General features: G+C 38.5%; 1 protein-coding gene across 1 annotated transcript; it reads left to right on the top strand.

Moving 5' to 3' along the window:
* The first annotated feature begins 660 nt into the window (after nucleotides 1–660).
* Nucleotides 661–15958, top strand: LOC144645132 (E3 ubiquitin-protein ligase ZNRF3-like). The gene is made up of 11 exons (XM_078504612.1): nucleotides 661–1491; nucleotides 6306–6431; nucleotides 7302–7376; nucleotides 10042–10127; nucleotides 10761–10815; nucleotides 10918–11004; nucleotides 11404–11430; nucleotides 12115–12309; nucleotides 13137–13239; nucleotides 13991–14383; nucleotides 15686–15958. Exons 1-11 carry the CDS (start codon nucleotides 1291–1293, stop codon nucleotides 15721–15723), a joined length of 1386 nt encoding a protein of 461 aa, XP_078360738.1. The 5' UTR covers nucleotides 661–1290; the 3' UTR covers nucleotides 15724–15958.
* The last annotated feature ends 720 nt before the right edge of the window (nucleotides 15959–16678 follow it).

Genomic DNA, 16678 nt, shown 5'->3' with positions numbered 1-16678 from the left:
TAATCACACGATTTTCCATAGTATTTCTTTCGACGATGGCCCTCGGGGTTTTATTTCACTCGCGACCAACAACGAAACGCATCTTAAAAGAAGCGCTCAGCGAAGCTTAGGACTTGAAATTCCGGCTCCGCTCGAGACTTGTTCAAGTTAATTTCGTCGGCAATAATATTATTTTCCTAGCGTTATTAGGGCTATTGCGGTGAAACAAAGTTTCAATTAACGACGCTATTCAGCAGCATGCGGCTGGCTCAATTATATTTCCCAGAGCTTTATTGGAGCGGTATACAGCAAAGGACATTGAGCCATAAAATATTAAAATGCCTCTATGGGTAAATTGTCGAGGAGAAAACATACACAGATGCGCTGCATAGCTTCATAGACTCACAAGAAAAATTGTCAAAAACTGGCATTAAGTGGAATTGCGGAAGTTTTCTTTTCCGCGCCTTTTATTAATTTTATAAATGAAAAACAACAAGAGTGAATGCTCAACTAGGCTTGTTGCTATCGAGATTTTGTAAAACGCATAAAATCCGCTTAGTTGGAATATTGATATTTTAATAACCTCCCTCGCCTAATAAACGACGCTGAACAATCAGCCAAACACCGCGTAACTGCACTTCACAATGATACGGTAGAACGCAAAAGACTCTAAGCCGGTCGGTCCGTTTTCAAGAACGATCGCTTCGTTTTTCTCGGATTATTTAATTAGCATTGCAATAAAAAACGCACAAAGAGGGCAGATAAATGAGAGCTTTCCAAGCTCCGCCTATGCAGCTTTTAATATTTCGCACTCGGTGCCTTTGTTGAACAGCGGTTCGCTTTCAACTGTTTAAGTGAGTCATAAGATGAAGGCACTTTTGAGCTGCGACTAATGGACACATTTGCTCAGCCAATTTAGCCCAGCCAGCCGTATGAGGGCGTTCGAGGCACTTTGTTTTTCGGTAAAAGTTAAGTTAATCCACCAGGCGAAACCATTAATGATTTTTTAATTATTTTTTGACAGATTAAATGATTGATCGACAGAGGCGGTCCTTGTGGCGGTCAGCTTGCAGCAGTAGCGGCGCGGCGCGCAATGGAACAATAACAAAAAGCACACGAGTAATATTCAACTGCGCTCATAAACAACAACTACCCCCAAAGGAATCACCTCCTTCAGCGGTCCTGCGGTCGCGAAACAGTTTAATAACCAACTACGCGGCCGTGCGTGTTCACGGCTATGCTGAGCCGAAACTAGCTCTTATTTGAACTAAACTTCGCTGGAGTTACTCGTAAATTTTGCCTGGACTTGCGATGAAATTTTACTTGGCCCTCGTTTGGTCGCTGCTCCTTCACGCGTGGCCGAGTGTCACACTCGCGCTCGAGAAAGCTCTTGTGGAAGTAGTGATTTACGAACATTCGTCTGGAGGAGATTACACGACTCACACTTATGAACTAGAAGGCAAGTTTTCAAACGCGGGAGCTGCTACGAGCGCCGAAGGAGACATACTCGAGGTAGGCTTTCTGTTACTATACTATACATACTCGGCGCAGAGTTTCGCTCATCACCGACCGAAGTCGAACAAATTTCTGCTGCGATCAGCCACTCTCTGCGGTTTTGTTTATCTCGATTCGCTTCGTAGTACTGTGCTTTTTAAAAGTACTACTTTATTTGGCGTGCGATCTTCTTGAGCGAGTATTTTCGATTTGTTTACCTAGCGCCGGTCAAAAACCCCCGCATGCATGACATATTGAAGTGAGACGCTTCACTTGTTGTTGGCTCGATTTAATGAGTACAACGATCGCTTTCATTGAAAGGCCCGGCATTGGTCTTACCATAATTATAATTACACTCAAGTGTTGTCACGAGAGAAAGCCGTTTTTTGTCCGCGATCTGAGTTAATGCTGCTCGCTTTTGTTGAATACTAGCGTAATCTACAAGTGTTCATTTCACTTCGCGAGAAATTTACTCGTGGTTTCGTCGATCGCGCGATCACTAAATTGTAAAAGCGATTCTTTTGTGGCTTGGGCTAATTCCTCTCTTTCGTTCTACGCAATTTACGGGCTCGGCAGTCTTTTGTTTTTATTTCGCAAAATACACGAGCGCTCCTACGCGTAGGAAGCCCATTGTGGACGTGACTGAACTTCGCTAGCCTGTAATCAATTACCTTGTAGTTTTCAAATCGCATTGTGTTGGTTTCCGACTTGCGACCGGCGGAATGTTTTGGTTTTGCATGTGCGCGCTCTGGGATTTATCTAAGCTTTGCTGTATCGTTTGCTCGAGTTGAACAGCTTTAAGTATTCCTCTTCAACACGCCAATGATTCTAAAGGAAAAGGTCGATAGGTCACCTATGTGTACTCTCAGTAAGATTTGTCGAAACGCCATTTATTTGCATGCCGGAAATACGAAGCCTTTTGAGCTCAAGAGCGCGCTGGCATCACTAGACAGGAATTGAATGAAGCTAATTTTCACCTCAAATGTGCTTCCTCTTTTCTTCGCACAAAACAAGCGGCCTTGCAACCCCCTCATCATTTAATTCCTTCGACAATGACTGCGTTAGCTAATAACAGCAGCGAGATTCTTTTCATCCCTCGCGGGTTCCGCTCTAATCTCAAATCGAAATTCCGTCTGTACTTTGTAAAACTGCGATCAGAGATTCTCGAAGCACTTGACCCGCGTGTATTGAAACCGGGCCTAGGGTCTAGAACAGCACTATTATCGTTTCCAAGATGAGTTTATGGCTATTCCGGGTTGACAGATACGATCTTCGATGGCCAAATAGGCTGCGTGCTCGACCGAGATAAAACCTTCTTGCTTACACAACAGACTAACCGTGGGATTACCGATCTTTTTCTAATGTTTATAGAGAGCACCAATCTTTGGAATCTCCGAAACCTTAGAAATATGTTTAATTTCCTGAACAAAAAATTCAGTTTCCGCGCGCATAATACTTCGAAAACCATATTAATTTGTCTTTCAAAAATGTCGATCCAACGCGCTTTATTCAATTCTACTAAACAGCGCGCTCGTATTCTTATAGGGTGATGATTAGATTTTGTTCTCCGCTTCGCGGACAAAAGAGGGGCTTTACACTAAAACCGCAAAAACCAAGAACGTGACAGAAAATGTGGCCTGCACGTCATTAAAGCAAACGAAAGCGGCGTCGAGTGCCTGCGACTTCCCTTCGTCACACGAAGAGTATAATGCGTTGTGTTTATTCACCGAGGGACTGTTCGCACAATGCTTGCAATTACAATTCAGGCCCTACACAAAGATGTTGTTGCCGCAAGCTCGACATAATTAAAGGAGCAAGAAGGTTTTGAATTAAATCGAGGACAATACAATCATTTAACGTTTAGATCGCTATTGTTGAGGCGGCGTTTTCATAAGGGACCAGTCAAGGGTTGATAACCTTTTTATTTCCCACTCGCAAGGTCCTTAAATTGCGTTCAAGACCGAACGGGCCGAGAATCGAATCTAACGCGTGCCAGGCGAAAATCGATCTCGAGCGCGCAAAATTGAGTACAGTTTGTTTTTCGGACGTTCAGCAGTTTGTGGCTTATCGCTTTAATAAAACCGACAACAATTAGGTGCAAGAACTTAAGTACTATGACATTGTCTGATTTTCGTCCTTGTGAATTTATATATCGTTATACACGGGCGAAAAAAGCCCTCTTTTTTCAACGGGACTGATTGAAATTTCATAGGCTTCCCTCATTATTGTTGAATACATTATTTTTGTTTATCGAACAAAACTTAATAAGTTCAACTCTATTAGTAGTCTCTTTTTAATAATACAACTCAAGAAAAAGTTTTTCTGTCCTTTTTTCTTCGCTTTTTGTTCTATTACACTGATGTGAAATGTTAGCACTTAATATTTTTGTTGGTGTCTTTTTGTGCTTCTCTTGTTTTGCGCCAGACAATTCACAGAGTGAATAAACGAAATAACACGTGTGCAAGGCTAGTAGTCTGCCCACTAAACAGTGGCTTGGGGCGCCCTGTCGCACTTTACTCAAATGTTAGTTATATAAAACAACGCTAAATGGGCCCTTCACTCCGCGCATCGGAACCGCTTTCTCTGTGGCCGGGATTTATCTCGTAGCCGCAACCATTTCCGTATACAAATGTGCAGTATTTCGGCAAGCGAGGAAACATCTTTTTTCAAGAGCTTTATCTCTAGACTAAACTTTGTGGGGAAGCCGAGCTGATTGCCCGGGCTAATTACACTAATGGCTTTTCCAGAGCGCTTTCAAAAGAGTCTTTTACAATCGTGATTTCGGGTTTCGAGACGTTTTCCCCTAAGAAGATTAAGTCAATCACTTCGAGTGATGTATTGATAGCAGCAAAAACAATAACATTGCTTATCAGCGCCGGGAAAAACAATGTGGATCACGGCCGGCCTTTTGTCCGCGGCGAGGTTATTAAAAAGTTGTTTTTCTGCGCTTCTAGGGCAGGGAATTTAAGATTTTCCATCACGGAACATCACAGCTGGAGAAAGAGCTTTTCCAGAATTCTTAAAAAGATTGAAATGCCTGTTTTCATATTTATAGAAGCTCTTCAAATAATTACATGGATATCGCAATAATTGCTCGAGGGGGCTTTATTTTGAAAACAATCTTTCAAGAAAGGATTTTGTTTAAGTATCCGTGTAATAACTACTTGAGGCGTGCTGGCGGGACGGACAAAAAAAAATTCCGAACGCGACCTTTTTCTGTCGAAAACCATAAAAGTTTAATTTTGTAATAGCCATTTTCGCAGTTCAATTGATCTCAGAGAAGGAGTAATTGTCTAAAATGGGCCTCTGAACATTCACTGCCCCTCCTGGCCAAATTAAAATTGACCTCAAAATTGAACGAAAGTGCGAAGCGACCGATTCGCCCGAATGACTTTGTAATTAAACGTTCGGTTATTGCGGTTTAGCGCCGGTTTCGTTACAAAATCAAAATTCCACGTCGACGACACGATTTTTTTCCATAATCGATGTTTTGTAATTTGAGCCGTTTTCAGAGAGCGGCATGTTTTTTCTGTTCTCTCCGTTAAAATCTTTATTAAGTTCTTATGGCTTGTTGTGTAAACATTGTCCCCGATATGTTTGTGTAACCGAGGGCCTTGATTTATTATGAATGTCATTTGTTCACATTTTTCTCACCGAAATTATTACCGTGAGAGTTATTTCGCTCCTTGCTTTCGAATGTCCATTTGATTATGAAACAACTGTTTTCCAAGTTTGTAAAACTTCACAAGACAGCGAAAGCTTTCGAAGAAGTTCGCGTTTGGTAAAATTTCATTAACAACTCTTCTTTTAAATTCGGTTCTTCCTTTGATTTTAACCTTTGTAATAAATTTTGCGTCACCCCTGTGTGAGGCAGCGAGGATGTTTGCGCTCGAAATGAAAAAGAAATTCCGACCACCCCCCTTTTTGTTAACGTTCAGTCTTTGATTAAAATTATAACACCGTTTTTTTCATTTCTTCAGCTATTTAGACAGCAAAATTAGTTTTGCGATAAAGAAAGCAATCCACAAATTAAAATTTTCCTTCTCTCAATAAGCCGAGTGGTTTTAGTTTAACAAGGGTATGAGTGCCTTTTGTTCCAATGCTCGAATACAAATTTTCTCTAGTTCACAGAGAGAAAAAATTGAATCTAACAATAAAACAGAAAACAGTATTTGCATGCTTCCTGGTAATAAACATAACAGGATTACAATTTTCTTTTACTTGATAGGAGGTGTAGGCCTCATATTTTTAAAAAAGTAACGTTCCTAAAAATAAGAAGAGTGGTTATTTTCAAGGATTTTTTATACTTTTTAGAAAAATTGTTATTTTGCAAATGCTGAGAGGCAGACATTTTATGTCTATATTGCAATATTTATTTATAATTAAGAAGTTTAACTACCTTAGGCTTAAATCTTTATAAATAAAAACAAAATGTAGGGTAGATTTTTTAATCACAGAATTTTCCAAAGCTTTACAAATTTTGCAGGATTGCAAAAAAACATTCTGTGAGAATTTCACCTTATGATAGAAAAACACACGTCTATCGATTTGGCCCAGATTTTGCAAGAATTTTTGTTCTAAATATTTTTTCTTTTATAAACTTAATACAAGACACATGTTTCTATGCTCGTCATGCATTCAGATGCAAATGGTACCTGACTTCACAAGAGATTACGAGTCCAGATCAAATTTTTAGAAGAACTAACAGCATTTTGATTCCATCTATTATTTGAGCATTTTTAAACCAAGCAGACTCCTTCTTTATAAAACATAATGATAGTTAATAAACAGAAAGAAAACCATTTTTTTTTTATCATCTTTCTCTCTAACAGATTCACCCACTGGGACTGTGCAATACGTCAGATGATGGTGATCTATACGAATATGGCTGGGTTGGTGTGGTCAAACTTACACCCCCAGACAAGCTCAATGAGCCTTGCTTTACGCTCCTTGAAAAGGTAAATTTGATTGTTAAGCTACAACCCACTTGCCTCCTAACCTTGTTCAAGCTGTTTAATCATTTTAACAAAGCTTCATTTCTATGCATGGTGGCTGTTTCAGGAAAATTGTATTCAAGAAGCATTTTAGAAAATTCCAATTTGGGACGAGTTCTCCCACAACCAAGACAAACTTGAATGCCTTTATGTCTCATATGGAAATGTATAATTAAAAAAACTAGCTACAAAACAACTTATATAACTTATTTTTAATGGAAATAGCTGAGTAATTTATTTACCTTAATCACACCTTTGATAAACAGCCCTGTTTTTCCAAGCTGAGCAAAGAGAGCAATCAATTCCAAATTAGGCCCTACACCTGGAAGATAAAGACGTAATTAAGGGTGTGTCTTGAACTGTTCTTACAATTACAAATCCAGGGATAATTTCTACACTGCCTTGTCCCTAAAATATAGGCGTTACATGATCATGTTACAATGCTATCAATTTTCCTGCAGAAGGGCCATCACCCAGTTTAATGGGAAAAACATCATGAATAAATTACAAATTTATGTAAACCATATGTGTACGCAAAACAATAAAAAGTGTAAATGTGCCTTAGTTGAAAACATCCCTTGCCCCTCCCACTAATGACCCACTTAAGTTGTTTTCCTGTTGTTAAATGATTTATTTTTTTCCCAAAAAAAATTAAGGTAGTGCTAGGTAGACAATTTCTGTCAACATTAGCCTTGCAGAAAAAAAAACTTTCTTTAAAATAATATCAAAAGAATGACTTAAAGTCCTATTGTCCATCCAGCATTAGGAATTACTTCATTAAAGGATAAAATTCTGAGTTTTTTTTTAAGTGCCTGAAAAAACTTTGTTCTTTAGGTCAAAAGAGCAATGCAGCGGGGAGCAACAGCTATTATTTTTGATATCACAGATCATCCAGAAGCAGCAACAGAGGTAATTAACAACACAAAAATATTTCTTCCCTGATCAAAAACTTTTACTGCGGCACTGTAAAAATCATAGTCAGAGCTGTGCCCTAGCAGAGCCTGGGTACCACAGGCCACTTACTTTTGTCTTTGAACGACTTGTATAACCTGCTATTATGAAAGCTTTTTTAGACCTGGGCACCCAAGATTCCTTTCATAAGAGCCTTTGGGCACCCTAGCTGCAATAAATATTGTTCTAAGAGCACAGCTTTGATAGTATAAACGTTTTTGTCTCTTGAATCCTTTATGTCTCCTCAGGGAGAATAGGGCCTTTTTGTACTACCCTTTTAGTCCTATGTGCGAAATATAACTGGTAATTCTTTTCACACCATCTGGCTACTTTACATTGAATTGGTATTGGGGCTGGGAGATTTAAGATTTTGATCACAAGACATTATAGCTATCAACCATGAACCAGTTGTAGATGGCTGTCAACAAAAACCAGCACTCACTTCCTTCATATTGGCTTCATAATAGTTGATTAAAATGAAGAATCCTGTCTCTCTTGGCTAAGCCCTGGTTGTTCAAAGGATGGATAATGCTATCCACTGGATAAATCATTATCCAATAAATGGCATAGTTGCATGGTTTCATCAGTAATTAACACATATATTGGACAGCAATATCCAGTGGATATCTACCCTTCAAACAACTTGGGTCAAGAGTATAAATGGGTAGCAGTAAATTACTGGGGCATCCTGACAAACAGTGGGAAATGGGACCTGCAATGGAGTAGCATCCCACCCACAAGCTAGCACCGTACCGATACTACCCCTTGCTTCGTCATCATGCTCTAAAGAATTGCACTGGAGTTTTGGCTGACCATTACCCAGATTACTACTAAATTCTTATAACTTTCATTAAAAGGAATGTGGGACATCAGTAAGGAGAATTAATCTTCCAAGCTTGCAATTAAATAATTTATTATTCATACTCATCATAACATAAATTATCATAAATTATGTGCCCAGCATGGTAAGGAGATCCTTTCGACTGACTAAGCAGTTATCTATTCTTGGTTTTCATGTTACGTCATAAAATTCTGAAATCAAAATTCACTAGGCCTACTAAATTTTCGTTGACATTAGACGTAAGATAAACTAAAAATATAGATTTTGGAAATTTCCAGATCGATAGTGTCATTCGTTTTTAAAACAGGGCATTTTGAATATTTCAGTTCTCCATTGTATGTGACATCAAGCTGAGTGCCGTGACAAAGCTGTTTTGATTGAAAAAAGGCCTTTCCTTTCAATTTTCAGCAGATTGAACATTTCAGATATAACACGTGGTGTTTATGTGAAACTGTACTAGCTCATGAGCCAAAGATTGCCGCTGTTGTAAACAGAATTGAGTTCCAGATGGTTTCTCTGACATCACGGCGGCCATATTTGTGTCCCTCGGAAGGACACAGTTATGGTTTCTCCATACTAAGCTTTATAAATTTGCGTGGAAAGGTTCGGCAAATAACTCGCGAACGGTACATCGCACAGACCTGAAACTTGGAGAAATTGTTTATCTATTTATCGTCTATAATATTTGAAATTCATAGCTTCTGTAGTTTAATGGTTTTGAATTTATTTTTTGATTGCGTGACAGTGAAAACCAGCAATTAAAAGAAGTTTGAGTAAAGCAAGCACCTTGTTTGGGTTGACAAGATGAAAGACCATAAAAAAAAATCAGCAGATGTTAAGTTGTTAAGTTACCCCATGATTTGCCCTTAAGCACAGACTAGTAATGTTGAAAATGGTTTCCAGTTTCAAGACATATCTGTTTTATGCTAACAAATTAAACTTTTCAATTGCATTAACAGCTCCTTTTGTGTGTCCCAAAAGTTATAATTGTAAAACAGCATTACTTGAGCAGAAAGAAAGAAATTTCAGTAGTTTTTTAAAGAAAGGCCTTTAGGTCTATTGCCACTGTAGGCCATCTGTATTCCATATGCACTTTAGTCAATCAATTTGAGTGATTTTACAATTTCAGTGTTGTACTTAGAATTCAGCACGGCACTGTTAGGGGTGTCGAATGGTATTTGCGAGACTTTGCGAGACGGCGAGACTGATATCTTTTCTGCGAGCCCGAGACCGTTTTTACATCTTGCAAAAGAAATCGAGACTGCGAAAAGGCATCAAAGAAAAATTCGAGACGACGAGACCCCTGAAATTTGGCTAAAATTTTGCGAGACACGCAGTTTTTGAAGGACCGTTCACCACCCCTACTGTTATAAGTCATTTTATGACTTTCATTTTTTGCAAATTCTGTCAGCTGTTTTTCCATGCAAGTACTATTTAACTTCTCCTAAGAAAACACCCTTGGAACCAGTACCGTGTCTGCTTAGGAGAGGTGTCTGCTTATAAAAAATACAGCATTTGTATATGTGGATGGGGCCATGAGTTGATGTATGCTTGTGGGGGTTGTCTGTCAGTTAAACTTATATTTGGTCATAGATTCAGATAAATCAAAAGGGCAACACCAGTGTGATCTTATGAGCATTACTAAATTATAGTTTAATAAAAATTGAGAAGTAACCATGCTTGCTCGCTTTTGTGTTCATCCCCATGGACTTTAGAGCAAGAGAGAGACATCTTGCAGTCTTATATTTAACCATGACATTATGTCTCCTTTTTAATTTCTAGTTAAATTCTGCTTCTGACAAGATTGAGCGACCTGTGGTATTAATAGATGGAAAAGATGCCAAGAAGTTGATGAATATTGTGAAAAAGTAAGTGCAGTAATTCTGTTGGTACTCACATGAGAAAAATCGCAAAAAGTTACAAATTTGTTGACACATTGAAAGCTTCATAAATTATGCAAATTGTAAGCTCAGATTCCAATAAACGGGAGAAAGATAACATTTAATATTTGCCCTTCTTTAGAGTAAAACATAACAGGATTTTGGGTCAAGGCCAAGTACAAGAAACAGAAAACATTAATTTCCTGTATTTCCACAGCTGTATCAAGTTTTCCCAAACTTTCAGGGTGTTTTTTAAACTCTTTAGAAAAACAGACAAGTTGTTTTCTAATTCTTTTAGAAAACAGTTTGTGCAAAACTTTCCTGCTTTTATAGAGTTACAGAAAGATGGCTTTTGCTAATATAATCATAGTGTGCACTTTTTTTTCTGGGCTATTGACTAAATATATCTGCAGGTGCAAGAGAAATGGGTCATATTATTTTTATAAGTCAATTAATTAATTTGTGTGCATGTGTATATTATGATAGCAGTCAGTTTAAAAATGTAGACCTTCACAGAACAAATCAGAATTAAAAGATATTAAATTCTGCTCGTTTTTAGTGTTATTTTTAAATGCTTTTTGTAGAGTTTCTCTGTAACATTTATTTCTGCTTTCTTAACAGCCAAAGAGTGTCACGAGCAAGAATCCAATATAGCGTTGCAGGCTACACTCCCCAGGTATGACAAATTTTAAAATAACAATCATATTAACATTGGCTATGAGGTCTCATTTGCAACAAAACTTTTCATTTGTTTAAACCTTTCCTTGTTCTTTTTCAGAGGGCCTCCAATGAATACTTTGACATGGTTATCTTTATGACATTTTTCATTCTGGTATCTATCGTCTGTTTCATCTTACTGTTGAAGGTAAGGCTTTTTTAAATTTATTTTCACACTAATATTTAATAAATTTTGGAAGACAAGCTTCAAGACAAGTGCTCACTAAATACCAGTAGATTGTGTTCCAATAACTTATAACTGTACGATGAAAGCTGTTTAATTAAAATCCTTCTTTATCTTAGTTCATCTAAGTTGTAAAGTCTTTAAAGTAAGCAATTGCATTTTCGGAAGAAAAGATGCATTGTATTTCTCACAGGATACAGTTTTCTACAAGAAATAATCCCAACTATTTTTAATCAACACCAACTGGGATTTTTAATAGACAGGGATTGATCACATCACAAAAAGGATAGAAATGTTGAAAAAGGTGTTTCTTGCCCATCAAAACATTCATTAACTGGTTACATATATTTTCTTTTTTTCCAGATTAAATGGAGACAAAAGCAGAAGGAGGTAGGAAATTAAAAAATGTTAACTGTTTGTTCTTTAAAAACAACAAATCTTATCAACTTATATTTCCTGCACCTTGCTCAAAATGGAAGCATTCTTTTCTTCTGAAGATCTATACATTTTCCATAATTTTTTAATTTTTATGTTTTCACAATGTTGAGTGGAGTGGAATTTTTGTGCCTCTATCTCTTCTACTTCTTCTAGCAAATAAAATTTATTATTTCAAGCCTTTTATTCTTTAAATAAAATGGAAGCTAGCCATTTCCCATAAATGTTCTATAAACTAGAATAGAAGCCCATACTTGAACTTGTATTTTTTATTTTTCCTTTTCTATATTTTTGACTGTAACTCAGAGCTGCAGATAACAGTCGGTCATCGGACATTTGCCGACCAAAATTTGCTTATGTCTGACGAAATCCCAAGTGTGGTGGGACATGATTATCCGGACAATTTTTTGATTGTAAATCATTTTATGGAAACAATGGACAAAAATCTGTCCGACCACACTTTTGTTTTGTCCGATCAAGATGGTGTCTTAGTAGGACACATGTCCTTTCAAGTGAAAGAAATTATTTGCAGCCCTGGTAACTTGTAACTGAATGTAATTTAAGCTGAGTTTTGTATGATGTGACTTGTTCAATAAATGTTTTTGCTAAAAAAGTCTTAATGTTTCGTCTTTTCCATAGTCCTCACTCACAAGAATGGCTCTACATGCATTGTCAAGAATGGAGACTAGGAAATATCATAGTGGGTCATCTGATTCATCAAGTACGAGAGAAGAAAATGGCAATATTAGCGACACTGAGAGCACATTGTCAACACAGTCTGATGGACACAATTCCAAGTGTGTTATTTGCTTAGAAAAATTTAAAGATGGCCAGGTAATAATATGATCCTTTTTCCTGTAGTGTAATTTATGTGTACTGTACAATGTTCAAAGAAATTAAAGTCCTGTCTGATAGGCTGAACTGGCTAGCGGATTTTAACCATCACTTTCCTCTGACAAGTCTCTAACATTTTTAAGCATTTTAGTTGGGAGATATTGTACAACAACAACCCTCCAAGTTTATTTTTTTCCTTTGTGGCCATTTGGCTACCGACTGCTCAAGTTTAGTCACCAGTGAAAAATTTTAGTCGCTAAATTAAGCTCACACTTTCAATCCTTCTTCTCAATTTTAGTCGCCCAGCTCCAAAATTTTAGTTACCATGGCGACTAAAATGCTCGAAACTTGGAGGGTTGAACAATTTAATGAGAAACGCCACCTCCTCCCTCCCATGCTTGGGCAAGCATACATTGGCTCCAATTTGCCAAATTACAACCTGGAAATCTTTTTTTTTTGCACCCTGGTGTGACTTATATCTATCTTCAACTTTTTTGGCTGTGATCTCTCTTCTCTCCCTACCCCCCCCCCCCAAAAAAAAAAAAAAATAATAATAATAAATGAATGAATGAATGAATAAAAATATATATATATAATAAGAAATTTCGAAAAAAGATACCGTGAATATTTCATATCTGACTTTAAAACTCCCCTCTTTGCATTTGTGAAAACTCAGCTCAAATAAAGTACCTTATCAGCTATGATAGCTGTCATTCAGATAAAATTACTGTAAACAAGGCAACACTTGCTTCTCGCAGTCAATTGCTTAAATTATCTTCAAGTTCTTAACTGCTATTTTCTAACCCTATCATACATCCTTTTTCCAGGACGTTAGAATAGTCCCTTGTCGGCACGAGTTCCACAAAGACTGTGTTGACCCGTGGCTTTTATCAAATTATACATGCCCCTTGTGCATGCTCAATATAGTAGGTAAGGGATATATGATTTATATTTCCGTTTATGTCACTGTAAAGTTCATGTAAACATTATTTTAAAGTACAATACTTACTTTTAGCTGATTAGAAATGTCAGCATGTGGTCCGCCATCTTTGAATTTGCACGCGAAGAAAGAAGCTTCCCCATTGGCTGATTTTCCGCCAATGCGCGCCCCACACCGGAAGGGCCACCGAAAGTTTGCGTTCAGACTTTCTCTCTGTGTCGGCTTGTGTGCAAATCCTAGAAGGACGCTTCATTCGTTAATTTAAGATTTTAAGTCTCGTTAAGTTTTGTTAACGTTAATTTCCGCGCTGTTAATTAAGTAGTGCGTCAATTTCCGCGACCTAAATTTCCATTATTTTGCCCCCGATTTCCCGATACAGTCCAGACGTTCTAATCTCCTAGGAAAAAGCATCATTTCCTTCGATTCGCGTTAATTCAGTTAGGTCGCGTTAATTTCAAATACCTTAATTAACACAAGCGCTAATTTCCTACAATAAGGTAGTCTGCAAGAGGCCTTTCCTCTCGGAGATCGAATTTCGAAGTTTTGAAATCTCGACCAAAGTGAAGAACAAGTTAACGCAAACCATAATATATGCAGACAACCTGGCAAAACCAAGTCGCATTTTATTATATTTAACTTTCAACTTGTATAACTTGCGTGTTTGGTCCGCACTTGGTTTTGCTCCTGTTTACGCCACACTGAAGTTGTACTTGACACATTCCTATGTTTTTGTTTTTTCAGAGAGGGAAGGAACGACAAATAAACCAAGGAGAGCTCGTCACTGGTTTACAAGACGCTGTGGAAGATGTCTCTCTAACACAGATAGCATTCGTTCATCTATGAGTAGTATAGCGCAATACATGCCCGAAACTCAAACACACAATTCAACGCCAGATTTATCCATTGGCACAAATAGCAATGAAAGTAATACTCATTCATCCACTGTCGTGGACTTATCTTCTTCGCAAGGACATTTAGATGGTGATAATATATGTTTACAAGAATTGAGAACGAACTGTGAAAATCATTCTTCATCAACGTCTCTAAGGAGTGTTAGTTCACAAGGCTATATGTCGCCATATGAGGAGAGAAAAAGTTACACTCATCAAGTTGTGGTAGTCGCCCCAATTACAGGTACGCCACTTTCCTGTTTTATTTTATGTCATTAATAATAAATAAAATCAATGAATAAATAAATGGGAGTTAACAGTGGCATCTAAGGCTCTATTCTCCCAGAGGAGAAGTAACGATTTAGAACAGTGGCATCTTCCACATAGAGGCTCTTCCGATCCCACTGATTCCAGATCGAATTGTAATTTAGTAGTGTTGGTTTTTGTGGAGGGGTGAAAACCGGAGAACCCGGATAAACCCTCTGAGCAAGGACGAGAACCAACACCAAACTCAACCCACGTATGACGCCGAGTCCGGGAATCGAACCCGGGTCACATTGGTGGGAGGCGAGCGCTCTCACCACTGCGCCATCTCTGCTCCCCAAGAAGACTATCATTCAATAATGATTTTCTTCGGTGTGATTCGATGGTTTCCTTCGGCTGTGCCGCTCACCCTGACAAATATACGGTTAATTTTTATTTTGGAATACTTTCCATAAGGGGACACGCAGTCGTGTACCCGGCTATCACTGCAAAACTACATCATTTGGTAACCTCCAGTAAGGGGCGGGGTCCTATACCCGGCACTAACAGGCAGCAGAATACACATAACGCGACACCTGCAGACGAGCCATAAGGTGTCCCCTTATGAAAAGTTCGACTTTATCAAATCTCTTTGTAAGATGACCGTCTTTCAGTGCATCATAAACTGAAGTACGCGTTGTAACCTCTTATAGCCCTTTCCCTATTTTAGCAAAACGATCGTTGTTGCATATTGCTTGCTACCAGAGTAATCCTTTTGTTGGTGGATACGAGATTTTAAAGGCGGGAAGGAACTATCCTTGTTACTACCTATAACCCCCCCCCCCCCCCTCCTTTTCCCAAGGCTGCCATTGTTTCAGTTAATATAACGAAGTGGGAAGTGACTGGGAAAATGTGTTCATTACAATGGGGACTCGTTATACCGGGGTTTTGTTCGAATACACTTTAATGTTAGTTACTTTTGCTGGGCTGGAGAATATCGTTATAAAAAGGCTTTGTTATATGCCTCCAACCCCCCCCCCCCCCCTGCCATCCTGCCATTGTTTCAGTTAATATACGAGTGGGAAATGACTGGGAGTGTCATCATGGGGACTCGTTTCGGGGTTTTGTTCGAATACACTTTAATGTTAGTTACTTTTGCTGGGCTGGAGAATATCGTTATAAAAGGCTTTGTTATATGCCTCCAACCCCCCCCCCCCCCCTCCCAGGTATTAAGGTTTTACTGTATGCATGACACTTTTCTATAATGTTTGTAAGTAAAATTATATTTTTTTTTCCTCAACAGCCGACATGCTGGATGTGTCGCAAGAGGACATAGTTTGACCCACTACTCTGTTCGTACGTGCAGCACAATCAAGACAACGAAGCTGCGCTTTTTGAAAAAGAAGAAAGAAAATTTATTAGCAGAACGCTTATTTGTAAATATACACAGAGTACACTTGGACTATAAATCTATTTTCGGAGTTCTTTTTCCCTGATCCAGCTTATTTAATAGATTTAACATTGACGAATTCGAATTGCCTGTATGGAAAGAAATTAAAGTTATCTTTTGTTTTAATGTGTTGCGTCTTTTAGTGAACGTGTACGCGCGCGCGCGCGCGGCTGTGAACTCTTCGTTCGCTGCGAGGAGCGCTGCGCAGTGACCCAAATAACGCTCCTCTTAAGCCACAAAGGAGGGGAAATCTTACGCAACGCTCTGCACTAAACGTCTGCGTATTGAGTGAGAACAATAAGAGGAAGAGCAACCTTTTTTTATGCAGATGTTGTGGTTTAATTTTACTCTTGGCACAATTTGGTATTTTCCTTTGTTCTGGTGTATGGTAATACTATGATTAAAGAAATAAAAAACGCAACCGAGTGCATTGTTGAGTTATATAAAGCACGCGGGAATTTTTAAGCACACGAGAGAAGTGCATAGGGAGCACGAGGCGCTAAAACTCGTGACGTTAGCGCGTGCATTTACTCAATAAAGCACGCGCTGACGCATGCAGCGTGCTTTATGGAACTTTATAAAATGGTCGGGAATTGCGCGCGCTGTGATTGGTCAATTCGAATTCATTATTCCCATAAAGCACGCTGCATACGTCACGCGCGTCTTTATTGAGTATTCACGCTGCTCGTCACGAGTAGCGCGCGCTTTCTTAACATTTCTAAAAAATAAACTTCTCCTCGCATTGTATTCGGAATTAGACACTGAGAGTGCGAGAGCACTCGGCTGCGCCTCGTGCTTCTCTCACTTCTCTCGTGTTCTTAATTCCCGCGTGCTTATTTTCCTCTA

Source organism: Oculina patagonica, chromosome 3 (genome assembly GCF_052425735.1).
Source record: "Oculina patagonica isolate OP01 chromosome 3, crgOcupat, whole genome shotgun sequence".
Taxonomy (NCBI): domain Eukaryota; kingdom Metazoa; phylum Cnidaria; class Anthozoa; order Scleractinia; family Oculinidae; genus Oculina; species Oculina patagonica.
This window is presented reverse-complemented; position numbering and strand designations above follow the sequence as displayed.

Bases quoted from the DNA above. Each gene is read 5' to 3' on its own strand.
- LOC144645132 (XM_078504612.1), top strand. From the start codon at position 1,291: ATGAAATTTTACTTGGCCCTCGTTTGGTCGCTGCTCCTTCACGCGTGG. The intron at 1,492-6,305 runs GTAGGCTTTCTG...TCTCTCTAACAG, and splicing joins CCGAAGGAGACATACTCGAG to ATTCACCCACTGGGACTGTG. The intron at 7,377-10,041 runs GTAATTAACAAC...TTTAATTTCTAG, and splicing joins ATCCAGAAGCAGCAACAGAG to TTAAATTCTGCTTCTGACAA.